Here is a 13,618-nt window from a genome sequence, read left to right on the forward strand (position 1 = left end):
GCCTTGCGTAAGGACCACAAATGGACCCATGCACTGATGACTTGCTCAATTTCTGAAGCTGTTTGTCTTAAAGAGAACATCCAATTTTTTTCTGAAATTGTAATCATTTGTTTGTCTGTAGATGTATACAACATCTACTGATTTCCATACCATGCAAATAATTCTTTTTGGTATGTTGTGTCTTTTGTCTTGAGACCAACCAACCCACCCACCCACCTACCCAGACACAGACACAGACACCAGACACACACACACACACACACACACACACACACACACACACACACTCTCTCTCTCTCTCTCTCTCTCTCTCTCTCTTTCGGAGTTTTCATAGAGATGTATATCATTCTTTCCGTATCTTACAATATCAAGAACTACATGGTACTGATGTACACACATCAAAAAAAGTTTTGCATCACCTCGGCTCCAAGAGTTCCAGAACCTGTACACAAAACTGGAATAGAGATCAACATAAACATCATTTCTGCCCTTTTTATTGCTCACGAAAACCACACATTGCATATTGTACCACCATACAGAGAGACCTTCAGAGGTGGTGGTCCACATTGCTGTACACACCAGTACCTCTAATATCCAGTAGCATGTCCTCTTTCATTGATTTTTGCCTGTATTCATCGTGGCATACTATCCACAAGTTCATCAAGGCACTGTTGGTCCAGATTGTCCCACTCCGTGTGTGGTACACATGGACTCTAAAGTGAATACCTTAAGAGCCATGAGAACTTGTTCCATCTTCAAGACTGTGAAACACATCTCTTTTACTGAATGAGAGCTCATAGATCTTAAGGTATTCACTTTAGAACCCTTATTTACTGGACTTTTTTCCTTGTTTGGTCCATGCTAGCACCTCTCAACATTCAAACCAAAGAGGACAGTTTCTTTTAGATGCAAAACCACTCTGTGTTCTTCATCTCGACTATTCAATAGTGAAACAAGGAAGACAACTTATTTCAACAACCAAGCAACTGCTGGAACTTTAGTTTGGTCAGTGCAGAACGTATTTGCCTCAGGCAGTGTCAATGATGTTTATCTCCTAGATTTATTCTGGGTGGTACCCCTCATGATCAGTGTCGACAGATTTTAAATGTACCTTCAATGATCGATAGGAACCGCTCTATCACTGCCACTTAACTGGTAGAGGAGAAAAACATTGCGGTCCATAAATAGAGTGACCCGAATCAGCCTGCAAACACTGGACATTATGGGTTGTCAATGGCGATTTCAAACCAGGTAACTCCCAGAAATCTCCACAGAAACCTCTTTCTCTGTTCAAATCAGACCACCGAGACTTTCCTGACTCAATACATGCTGTTTAATGCGAGGGCAAGGACCATATAAAGATGGAGACTTGTCGCAGAAGCAGCACTTATGGAACTGCCCAAGGAAATTATATATTCAAGTGGTATTGTGGAACTTCTACCAGTTAATATTGCTTCAAAAAGTCTCTGGTAAGGTTCTTGAGCCTCTTTACTGATGAGAAGCCATCTGATACCACAACTGAGTGATCTACAATCAACGCCTTTCAAAACACTTCACATCTACGAAGTTCACTCATTGTATGTCTTGGGGAGCTGACAGTGTGTACCTGCTCCAATTTTATACAACCTTCACATGATTATGGCTGGATAATGGGTACAAGGTGTTTGGATCATAAGTGCTATCCTGGTCTAAAGTTAGCTTAATTCCATCCTGCAGCCTTCTGGTGGTCACTTGCAACTCATATGTTGCTCTTATAGGATTGAAAGAGGAAGAGAAAACCCTGCAAGACTGTCCACAAACAGCAAGGCCTCAACAAGCTTTTACCCACGCTAATGGGTTACATCAGCTGTTCACAAGCAGCAAAATCATCTGAAATATGCATAAAGCAAGACCGTGTTGAGCTTCTTTAAGGCAAAATTTCAGTTCATTCATAGGAGGTAAGGCACATATAGACATGGAAAACCTCAGATTAGACATGGATGGTTCACGGATCCAGACTGCTTCTATGCTGCTTCTGTTATGCCACCTTCTGCCGCTACATTACACGATGAGTGGTATTCCACATTAAATACGTAAGTGTTCCATTTTATAACATAATATGCCAGCGCCACGATTGTGAACCAATAAACATAGACATGTTTAAGGAGGGAGAAAATGTTTGCTGTTTTGTGAAAGGTTCTGATTGTGTCTTTAAGATCTAATAACACAATGAATTAACAGTCTCCTCAGGACACTAAAGCAGTTGAGACAGATTCAAAATATGAAAATCTTCATCTGCTTCAATTCACTGAGTATTCTGCAGGTAAACCACTGTATTTAGCTGGCAGAGTTACCAACCCAGCCTATCCAACACACCCCTTTGGTTACTACATCCAAGGTAGGAGGCAATTTTCTGCTTGGAACAGGGTATGTGGATGAGGAAATTGAAGGGAATGAACTGCCAGGTCTCAAGAATACTCATTGCAGTACAGTGTAAAGTTCCCGTACATGCAGCAACATTCCTGTTGTGGCATTTATTTAACCCTCGAGTGTGCGTGCCATTTTTCATAACACGAGTGGGCGCACGGCGCACTTTGTACACATGTATAGAATAGCTTCATTCATGTTGCCAAGATGAGTCATGTATGATCAAAATCACAGTTTAATCTTAGTTTATTTAAACAACAAGAACATAAACTTACATAATATGAGCTAAAATAAACTTAGGTAATATGAACTACACCACTGTTTTATTAAACAATAATGAAATAAATTTTCAGTACCACACCCTATTGCCAAGGACAGGTGTTACAGAGACAATAAAGACCAACTCGAAGCATTAAGCAGTGCAGTTGCATCAGGTCTCGGTCAGCTGCTTATTCAATCACTAATTATCTCGTAGACAACTGCATCAATGTGGGGTTATGTTGCTAGTTTGTAACTGGGGATTTTTTTTTCTTTTTTTTTTTTTTTTGCCTAGCTTGCTTTGTATTTTATATTACTGCTGCTCACTTGGACATATGACAACATAAATTATCATTGTGTTACCAGAAGCAATAATGAAGAAGGAATAGGTATGGGTCTGCAGTTGTGAAACAAAAATGGAACCGTGCAAAATTATTTTATTTTTTGTTGGTGCACTTTACACACACGCTCAAGGGTTAAGGGAGGAAAAATGAGTAGAAATTAAGAACAATCTGTTGCCATCGGTGGCTATCCAGCTATCCTATAATGCCTCAAAGCCACAAACATAAAACTATGTCCACCGAAGTCACCTCCAGATTAGCATGGATTCCTTTTCGGGCAAGAAGATCCAATTTTTGTGTGTGTGTGTGTGGGGGGGGGGGGGGGGGTCTATTGGTGCGCGCGCGTGCATGCTCAAGCACACCATATAGGTGATCATACACCACCTACTGCATGAGTGCACCACGTTTTAGAATGACAGGTTAGCCAACAGCCTGTTTGAGGACTGTGCATAACATTAAAGGTATTGAATACACCTTGTCAAATTTTGTTTAGCTGCCATGCTTTCAACCAAGGTCTTGGGGAAGTACACATAGCTAAATAATTCAGCAGGCTTTAACATTTAACAGTTCCACAGTTCCCATTTGGGAGCTCATTATAACATTTGTATCATATTTCTATTAACTTTTTTTAAGCATTTTTGTAATATTATCACTTATCTTGATTACTCTCAATTTTTTATATGATTATATCAGTTTCTATACATTTTGTTCATGTTTACTCACTAATTACCATGCTGGTCAGCACCTAAACAACAACAAGAACAACAACAACAACCATCTCCGAGATGAAAAAATAACACCAGTTCAAACACACAGCTGCAAGCAAGTTAAATCACTCCAATGCTTTGTTTCATGCAGAAGTTACATTTTAGATGATGAAGTTACATTACAAAGTTACATGTTAGATGATAACGAAGGATAGGAACTTACGTGGAAGCCTTAGAGTCTGTCCTAGATGTTCTCAGAGTCGAAGCTGCTATGCTACTGGTGTCGGAGAACAGTTCATTTTCAGGATGTACATTGATTTCTTCATCAGCATCTATATTCAGTAACAAAAATAAAACAAAATAAAATAATCTTTACTCATCTGAAGAGTCATGCAGTACCATATGAAACATATCAAAAAGTCTAAGCACAGCTAGCCAATATAGATGAGTTCAGATTCAATTTTATTTTATTTTATTCCTAAGAATGAAGGCAGACTTCCTGTTCACACAATTACTCAAGCAGAAGGCAAAAGAAGTTTAATTAGAGACAGAACTTTGCATTTCAATGGACAACCAACTATAAAAGCAAAACAGCAAAAACACCAGCACAACTTCACTGTGTTAACTTGTGGTACAGCCTCAGCAGAAAATGCCACAGAATACATGATGAGGTATTTGAAGATTTGCAAAGAGAAATAATGTTTTTCTATCAACTAAATGACTCATTTATTTGACTGAATAAGCATCATTTAGAATGACTGACTTAAGACTAAGAACATACATAATGATGAAAAACAAGGAATAAATTTGTGTGCATCTCTGTAAACATGGGACATTACCTTGAGAGAACTGAAACTAAATGTAGTCTGGCAAAACATTTTCCAACACTACTGCTGTTGGAGTGATTACATTTGTCCTCTTAAATGTCAAGTTTTGAATGCAAATAAATTAATTTTTGGATATAATATCACCAGGTTAATCAACATCAGAATAACCTACTAATTGTATTTTGCTCCTACTGTTGTTGTACTCTATACCACAACATTTTGTTTTGTTCAAATTACCAGAAAATTCTATTTACCACTCATCAGTATACTTTATTATGATGAAAGCACACTCAATGCCTCTTCTGTGTGGAGAATAGCTATCTACCCTTTGCATAATGTTGTTGTAATACTTCTCACGCAGCATCTGACGCAGAGCAAGCAGCTGTGAAAGATGTCTGTATCCTGTGTTACGGGCGGCCTCCAGAACTGTGGAAGGCAACAGAATACCACCACAGACAGATTATCTTCCCTGCATAATGCAGTCTCCATTTTAAGCACAAAAATGGCTTCCTCTCATGTTAAATCAGTATTCGGAGGTAAAATAGTCCCCCATTCAGATCTCCGGGTGAGGCGGGGGGGGGGGGGGGGGGGGGGGGGGGGGGGGGGGGGGGGGGGGGGGGCAACTTGAAAGGAGGCAAAAAATCAAAATGAGAATTGGTACCTGGAATGTTAGAACTCTAGTACAAGCAGGAAAACTAGAAAACTTTAAAAGAGAGATGGAAAAGAATCATATGGACCTCATAGGAGTTGCTGAGGTAAGATGGAATGGATGTGGAGAGTTACCGTCAGATGAATATGTATGTACTACTCAGGAGGAGAAGTAAAAGGAATGAATGGAGCAGGAATGGCTATGACAAAGGAATTGCTTAAATGTGTGGAATATGTGGACTATGTAAATGACTGGGTTACTAGTGTAAGGCTGAAAGGAGCACAAAAAGATTTATTGATTGTCCAGGTGTATAAGCCAACTACAAAACACGATGACCAAATTGTAGAGGAAACATACAATTAATAGAGAGAATAATGGACGACAATAAAAAATGCTGCAAAATGGTAATGGGAGACTGGAACACCATTGTGGGAAAAGGGAACGAGGGAAACATAGTAGGCAGTCATGGTCTTGGAAAGAGAAATGATAGAGGTGAATGGCTAATTGACTTCTGCAGGGAAAGGCAGCTGATAGTGGCAAACACATGGTTCAAGAACCACAGGAGAAGGATCTACACTTGGAAATCACCAGGGGATAAATACAAAAACCAAATTGATTTTATACTGGTAGAAGACAGATACAGGAATGGAATCAAGAAGGCGCACACATTACCAGGTGCAGATATTAACAACAACCACAACTTATTTATGGCAGATATAGAAATAAGAATGAAAAAACTGAAGAAGGTGACCATGGTGAAGAAAAGGGATCTAGAGAAGATAAGATCCAAAAAAGAACAAATTACAGAAATGCTGTCACGAGTTTCTAAACACATTACGAGACAAAGAACCACCTGATAATGCCAACGAGTACAGGAACATGTTGAAAGAAAGAATCATTAAACAGGACAGCAAAATATAGGATGTGTAAAAAAAAACATGGGTCATACAAGAAATGATTTCCAAGATGGAGGAGAGAAGAAAATTTTAAAACAAGAACACTGAAGACGCAAGAAAGATGTACTGAAGGTTAAATAATGAACTGCGAAGAGAAACAGAGCAGACTAGGAAAAGTAGCTAAAAGAGGAATATGATGCAACTGAAAAACTGGACAGGAAGGGAAGATATGACTTATGATACAACAGAGTGAAGACTATGACATTAAAACAGAGCACGAAGTGCTACTATGGAAATTTTGAGAAAAGACGAAGAGGGAGTGTACAAAGATCATGACAATGTCCTCTCCAGAGATGGGAAGAATATCTAAAAGAGCTATATGACACAGATCGCAAACCAGAAACTCTGGAACTTGAATCACTCAACAGTGTAAGTGATGAGAGGAAGTACCAACCATCATAATGGACGAAGTAAAGTCTGCCATAGCTGCAATGAAAAATGGCAAAGGGGTAGGTACAGATACAATACTGGGAGAAATATTAAAATGCTTGAACCAAGATGGAATAAGAGAGAGATTGATGTTATGTAATAAAATATATGGCAGTGTTGAATGGCCTGAGGACTTTCTGACAACAGTAATGATTCAATTACCGAAAAAACAAGGAACCAAGAAATAGAGTGAGCACGGGAGAATCCGCCTCATTTCACATGCGGCCAAAGTGGTGTTAAGAATAATTAATAAGACTTGAAAAAGTAATGGAGGAGAATCCTGGCGAGGAGCAGCTTGGCTTTAGATGGAATACAGGCACCAGGGATGCAATAGGGCTCCTACGAATCTTGGGAGAAAGGTTTATTGAAAAAGGAAGAGATCTATATATGTGCTTCATCGATCTAGAAAAGGCATTTGACAATGTGGTTCAGGACAAGCTGGTGACTATAATGAGGAAAAAGGCAGTGGACTGGAAAACCAGAAGACTTGTAAACTCATTATATCTTAATCAAAGAGACTCAGTTAAAAGTGAGAGGAGAAAGTACAAACTGGATCAGACTAGGCAAAGGAGTAAGACAAGGATGCTGTCTATCACCTACCCTTTTCAACCTCTACTTGGAAAATATGATTGACCAATGCTCATTAGATGACAAGGAAGAAGAGTAGGATGTTTGAGGTTTGTTGATGAAATGGTCCTTCTAGCCACAGGGGAAAAAGAATTAGTGGATTTGGTGGACACAATTAAAACTAACAGAAAAAATTATAGAATGAAAATTAACACAAAGAAAACAAAAGTATTGGCACTAGGAGGAAATAAAGAAATAAAAATTATGCTGAATGGAGAAATATTAGAATTGGTGCAAAATTTTAAGTATCTTCGAAGCAGGATAGACACTGACTGGAAGTGCACCACAAAAATTAAAATAAGGATAGCAATGGCAAAAGAGGCATTTTATAAGAACAGGAGCATTTTCTGCAGCAGTCTGGACAGAGAACTCAGGAAGAGACTCAGAAAACGTCTTGTATGGAGTGTTCTTCTGTATGGCACTGAAACATGGACTTTGAGGAAGAAAGACAGAGAAAGGCTGGAGGCTTTTGAGATGTGGACATGGCGGAGGATGGAAAGAATAAATTGGATGGACAGAGTAAAAAATGAGGAGGTACTGAGAAGAGTGGGAGAGAAAAGACAGTTACTAGATGCAATAAAAAGAAGAAAAAGAAATTGGATTGGGCATATATTAAGAAAGAATGACAGACTGATAAAACAGTTTTAGAAGGTTATGTAGAAGGGAAAAGGAAGTGAGGAAGGAAGAGATTTCAGATACTGGATGACGTGATGGACAGTACAACACACAGTAGCCTTAAGAACGAAGCAGTGGATTGCAGAAAAGACAGAGGCAAAGGACCTGCTAATATAGCAGAAAACTGATGATGATGATGAATACGAAAAGATTCTTCTAGTGACATAACAACTTTATGAGTAATTTTCCTCAAGTTTGATGCAATAAGGCTATCGTCTACAAGTACCAATAACATAACAACTTCATCAGTGATTGTCCTGCAGAATAAACACTGATCAGTGTCATTTGCTTTAAACCTAAACTGCTGAAGAAAATTCAGAAACTTGTTGTTCCACTATTGGAGAGCCTGCTTGAGCCTGTACTGTGACTTCTCAAGCTTGTAGACTACAGGATTCTTTGTGTCAATCGCCAGCCCCTAGGGTGTTTCCACATAGATTTCTTTTTCAAGGTTGCAGTGTAGAAACGTAGGGTAAATGTTGAACATTGTCATCTCTACATCTTTGTATATGACAGTTGCTACGAAAACTCGAAAAGACTCATACAATATGACTGGTGAGAAGATGTTATTGTAGTTAATGCTCTACTCTTATTTGAAGCCTCTTGCACAAAGCAGAGCTTTGAACTTGGTGATTTTGCTGTCCAAGTCAGAAAAGATCTTTAAGACCCACTTTGAGTCAGTAACTTACTGGCTGCTGGTTTTATCATTTTTTCCAAGTTTTGTTGTCTTTCTGAGCTTCCAATTCCTCTGCAATTGTCTTTCTTGTATGTTTCAAGTTGGGATAGAAAACTAGTTCCTCGATGTATTAGGAGCAAAATAATGGATGAAATCAGGTGCGTACTTGCTCGCTTAGAAATGTCAGAGCAATCTTATAAGCATGTTGATTGGACTTGACTACATTTCTCTTCTGGACTATGTTTCTCTTCTGTTACCTATTGTGCTACTCTTACATCATTTTGTAGAGGTTCTTTCTCTTCCTGTACTTTTAATGACCGGTCATATGTTTCCTTCTTATGATTCACAAATTCAGGTTCTTCAGCATCCTTAATCTTCAGATATATTTTATCAAATTCTTGTGCTGTTGAAGCAGTGCTGCAACAGACTTCATTGAATGTGGCAAATCAGGATACAAAAATTTTCTGATTTGTGGGGACAAAAAGTCAATAAGTGGTTCCTGGTCCTTGGTACCCAAAAAACATGATTTTTTGAGTATTGGCATTGAGCTTGCTTCAAAATTGTTGTGGCACTTGATAAAAAGCATCAGATCCAAAGGTGCGATAAAAAGCATCAGATCCAAAGATGAGAAGATTTGGTACACAGGAATTCATATGGAGTTCACTGGAAATTGCATTTCATTGAAATTCTATTCAGTATGTGTTGTTGTTTATTGTCGTTGTTGTGGTCTTCAGTCCTAAGACTGGTTTGATGCAGCTCTCCATGCTACTCTATCCTGTGCAAGCTTCTTCATCTCCCAGTACCTACTACAGCCTACATCCTTCTGAATCTGCTTAGTGTATTCATCTCTTGGTATCCCTCTACGATTTTTACCCTCCACGCTGCCCTCCAGTACTAAATTGGTGATCCCTTGATGCCTCAGAACATGTCCTACCAACCGATCCCTTCTTCTAGTCAAGTTGTGCCACAAACTCCTCTTCTCCCCAATTCTATTCAATACCTCCTCATTAGTTATGTGATCTACCCATCTAATCTTCAGCATTCTTCTGTAGCACCACATTTCGAAAGCTTCTATTCTCTTGTTGTCCAAACTATTTATCGTCCATGTTTCACTTGCATACTTGGCTACACTCCATACAAATACTTTCAGAAACGACTTCCTGACACTTAAATCAATACTTGGTGTTAGCAAATTTCTCTTCTTCAGAAACACCTTTACTACTTTCAGTGTCTCATTTCCTAATCTAATTCCCTCAGCATCACCCGACTTAATTCGACTACATTCCATTATCCTCGTTTTGCTTTTGTTGATGTTCATCTTATACTCTCCTTTCAAGACACTGTCCATTCAATTCAACTGCTCTTCCAAGTCCTTTGCTGTCTCTGACAGAATTACAATGTCATCGGCGAACCTCAAAGTTTTTATTTCTTCTCCACGGACTTTAATACCTACTCCGCACTTTTCTTTTGTTTCATTTACTGCTTGCTCAATATACAGATTGAATAGCACCGGGGAGAGGCTACAACCCTGTCTCACTCCCTTCCCAACCACTGCTTCCCTTTCATGTCCCTCGACTCTTATAACTGCCATCTGGTTTCTGTACAAATTGTAAATAGCCTTTCCCTCCCTGTATTTTACCCCTATCACCTTCAGAATTTGAAAGAGAATATTCCAGTCAACATTGTCAAAAGCTTTCTCTAAGTCTACAAATGCTAGAAACATAGGTTTGCCTTTCCTTTATCTTTCTTCTAAGATAAGTCATAGGGTCAGTATTGCCTCATGTGTTCCAACATTTCTACGGAATCCAAACTGATCTTCCCCGAGGTCGGCTTCTATCAGTTTTTCCATTCATCTGTAAAGAATTCGCGTTAGTATTTTGCAGTTGTGACTTATTAAACTGATAGTTCGGTTAATTTTCACATCTGTCAACACCTGCTTTCTTTGGGATTGGAATTATTATATTCTTATTCAGTATGTAGACAACAGTATTAACTGTTCCTGCCCATAAAACGTTGATAGAGTCTTGGCTTTCAACACAGCAAACATGCTTTCAACAATATTGTTCAACTGTCCCAATATTGGCCATTTTGCTCTGGTGTGAATGGAGTCTATGTTTCCTGCTAGTTTCCAAGGTTTCAGAGAAGCTGTTTCACGTCACAACTGATATGCTGGTATCACTGTCGTATGCAAAGTTTTGATTCTTTGATGAAACTTTTCAACATGAGCGCACTGAATTTATCAAATAATTCAACAGTATCAGATTTGTGTAAAAAAAAAAAAAGAAAAGAAAAGAAAAGGAGAAGAAGAGTCCGGTACCCGGCTGTATGATCTTTAAATGTGACAGAAAAACTTGAACCACTGATTGATTTCAACTAACATCAGGCCAGAGATATCCGAATGTAGAAATTTACCTGAGTTGAGGTGTAACATACCACTTCAGCAAATGATGTATTGCACAATGGTTACATTACCGACAAATGATGATTGACAAACATACCGTTAAATTTTATTAGCAGATTCAGTGAGTTTGGATACATATATTTTGAGGTAAATTTGTATTCTTTGTGCACATTATTGAGTGCAATGGACACAGTGTTTCTGCAAGAAGGGGTGGCACTGGCAGTTCAGTTGTGTTTTGTGGCACCAGCTGGTTTGACAATTACTCCATGCAGCTGTGCCTTTGGCTTGAAGATACACTGCACTTCATGGAATAGCACACACCATGACAATACACATCATCGTGAAAGAGGGAAGGTAGTCAATCAGCTCTGAAGTCTGATAGTGTGTTGACTCTGAACTGTGTACTAATTTTTAATACTTGATATAATTAACAAATCCAAATGGCACATAGTTGTTATATGGGATGTTGTGGGATTGTATGAGTTAGAAGAACATATCTACATCTTCAAAGAGTGACTTCTGTTATTTGGTAGCTTATGGGAGATATTAAGTTGGTGCACATATTTGTCGCATTTATGTTTTGCACATTGGTATTCCAGTTGCTATGGGTTTACTGACTGTCAGTTTTTGTTTGTAGTTCATTGTTGCTATTTGTGATTACATAATGTCATTTGTGGATAATTAGTGGAGCTATGGACGCAACAGAATGGAGTGACACAAGGAGAAATGAGAACATTTCCAACGTATTCTTCTGTTTGAGTTCAACAGAGAGGTGACAGCAGTGGAGGGCAGCCAGAAACATTTTCACTATGGATGGAGATAATGCCATTGGACAGAGCATGCCAAGAAAACGGTTTTCTTTTAATTTTTTTCATTTTAAGGATGATCATTTTGACATTAGTGACTCTCCACGTTCAGGAAGACCTTCGGGGTTTAATAGAGATCGTTAAACCACATTAATCCATAATGATCCATGCCAGTGCACTAAAGAACTGGTAAATGTGATGAACTGTGGTCATCCACCATCATGCAATATTTGCACACAATGGAGAAGGTTTTTTTAAAAAATAATTATAATAATTTGGCGAAAGAGTGCCACATGCTCTAAACCAAAATCACAAAAATCAGTGATGATGTGGTGTACTACAATTTGGTTCCCCAAAGTGTAACTATCACTGCTGACATTTATTGTCAACAACTGAGATGTCTAGCAGATGCAATCCAAGAATGACAACCAGGAAGACAATCTGAAAACGGCGACCAGGAAGACAACCTGAAGTAATGCCCACCTGCATTCTGCTAGACTGACAAAAACCACTATACAGGAGTTGGGTTGGGAGGTCATTCCACATACACCTTATTCATCTTTTCCACTCTCTATCAAACAACCTTCAAGGAATTTCCCTACTGGATGAAAATGTGCTCTGAACACATCTCAATAAGGTCTTTGCCTCAAAACCACATGATTTCTACACTTACAGGACTAAGAAGTTACCCCAGTGTTGGCCAACTTTGTAAATAGTGAAGGAGAATATACATTGATCAGCCAGAACCTAAGGACCACTGACCTACTATCGACATAAACTCATCCAGGTGATAGCAGTGTCATCTGACGAGGAATGACTGTCAGTCAGACACACACAATGTGCATGCTGTCTGTGTGTAGAATGGGGAAGCCGCATTATCTATGCGAGTCTGATCGAAGCAAGGTTGTAATGGCCCAGAGCTCGGCTCCAGCGTTTCAGAAATTACATGACTTGTCAGGTTCCAGGAGTGCTGTGGTGAGCGTCTTCAACAAGTGGCGAAAGCAAGGTGAAACCATGTCTAGACATTGTGGGATTGGGCAGCACCCCTCTTTTTTTTTATGGTTTTAGGGCGCAAAACTCCTACGGTCATAAGCGCCCATTATGTGGCTTAGTGAAGGCTAAAAAACCGAACAGTACAACACCTAGCACAGAGACCTGGGGCACCCCATTGTCTTGGGAAAAGGTACAGGAGAGAGTAGCATTCACACCTTAATTGTGCGCTCTGTCATAAATTCACAAAAGAAAAGGGGTAGCCGACCTAGAAAGTCCCAAGAGAACAGTGTGCAGAGAATTCCTGTCCTCCAACAGGTATCGTATGCCCCCTCCAGATAAAAAAATATAGCTACAGTTTTGAGTTTCTTGAGAAAATTGTTCATGATATAAGTGGAGATAGCAACAAGATGGTCAACAACGGAAAAATGCTTTCGGAAACTGTACTAGGCATGTGTTAAAAGGTTTCGGGACTCCAGCCACCAGCCTAAGCAGCAATTTACCATCTGCTCCAAAACCTTACATACACTATTCGTGAGAGAGATGGGGCGATAGCTAGAGGGGAGATGTTTGCCCTTTCCAAGTTTCAGAACAGGAATGATGATAGCTTCCCGCCATCTTCTGGGAAAGGTAATGTCAGTCCAAATTCGATTAGAAAGGCAAAGAAGGTAACACAGACTACAGTATGATAAATGCAGCAACATTTGGACATGGATGCCATCTGCTCCTGGGTGGAAGAGTGAGAAGAAGAGAATGCATGCAGAAAAAACAGCATCATAGCATTCGTGATTTTGAGAGGAGAAAGCAAGATATCGCACTTCTGCTGCTCATTTCTCTGGGAGAAAGGCTGACGGTTAATTGGAAGAGCTCGAA

General features: G+C 39.3%; 1 protein-coding gene across 2 annotated transcripts in view; it reads right to left on the reverse strand.

The window, feature by feature from the left end:
* The window catches only part of LOC126412378 (elongator complex protein 1), a 144,998-nt gene that overhangs the window by 49,713 nt on the left and 81,667 nt on the right, over nt 1–13,618 (reverse strand). For both annotated transcript variants that reach the window (XM_050081949.1, XM_050081948.1), the window contains exon 10: nt 3,936–4,044. In XM_050081949.1, coding sequence (XP_049937906.1) covers nt 3,936–4,044 — 109 coding nt within the window. The remainder of the gene's footprint in view (nt 1–3,935; nt 4,045–13,618) is intronic.

Source organism: Schistocerca serialis, chromosome 7 (genome assembly GCF_023864345.2).
Source record: "Schistocerca serialis cubense isolate TAMUIC-IGC-003099 chromosome 7, iqSchSeri2.2, whole genome shotgun sequence".
NCBI classification, from domain to species: Eukaryota; Metazoa; Arthropoda; class Insecta; order Orthoptera; family Acrididae; genus Schistocerca; species Schistocerca serialis.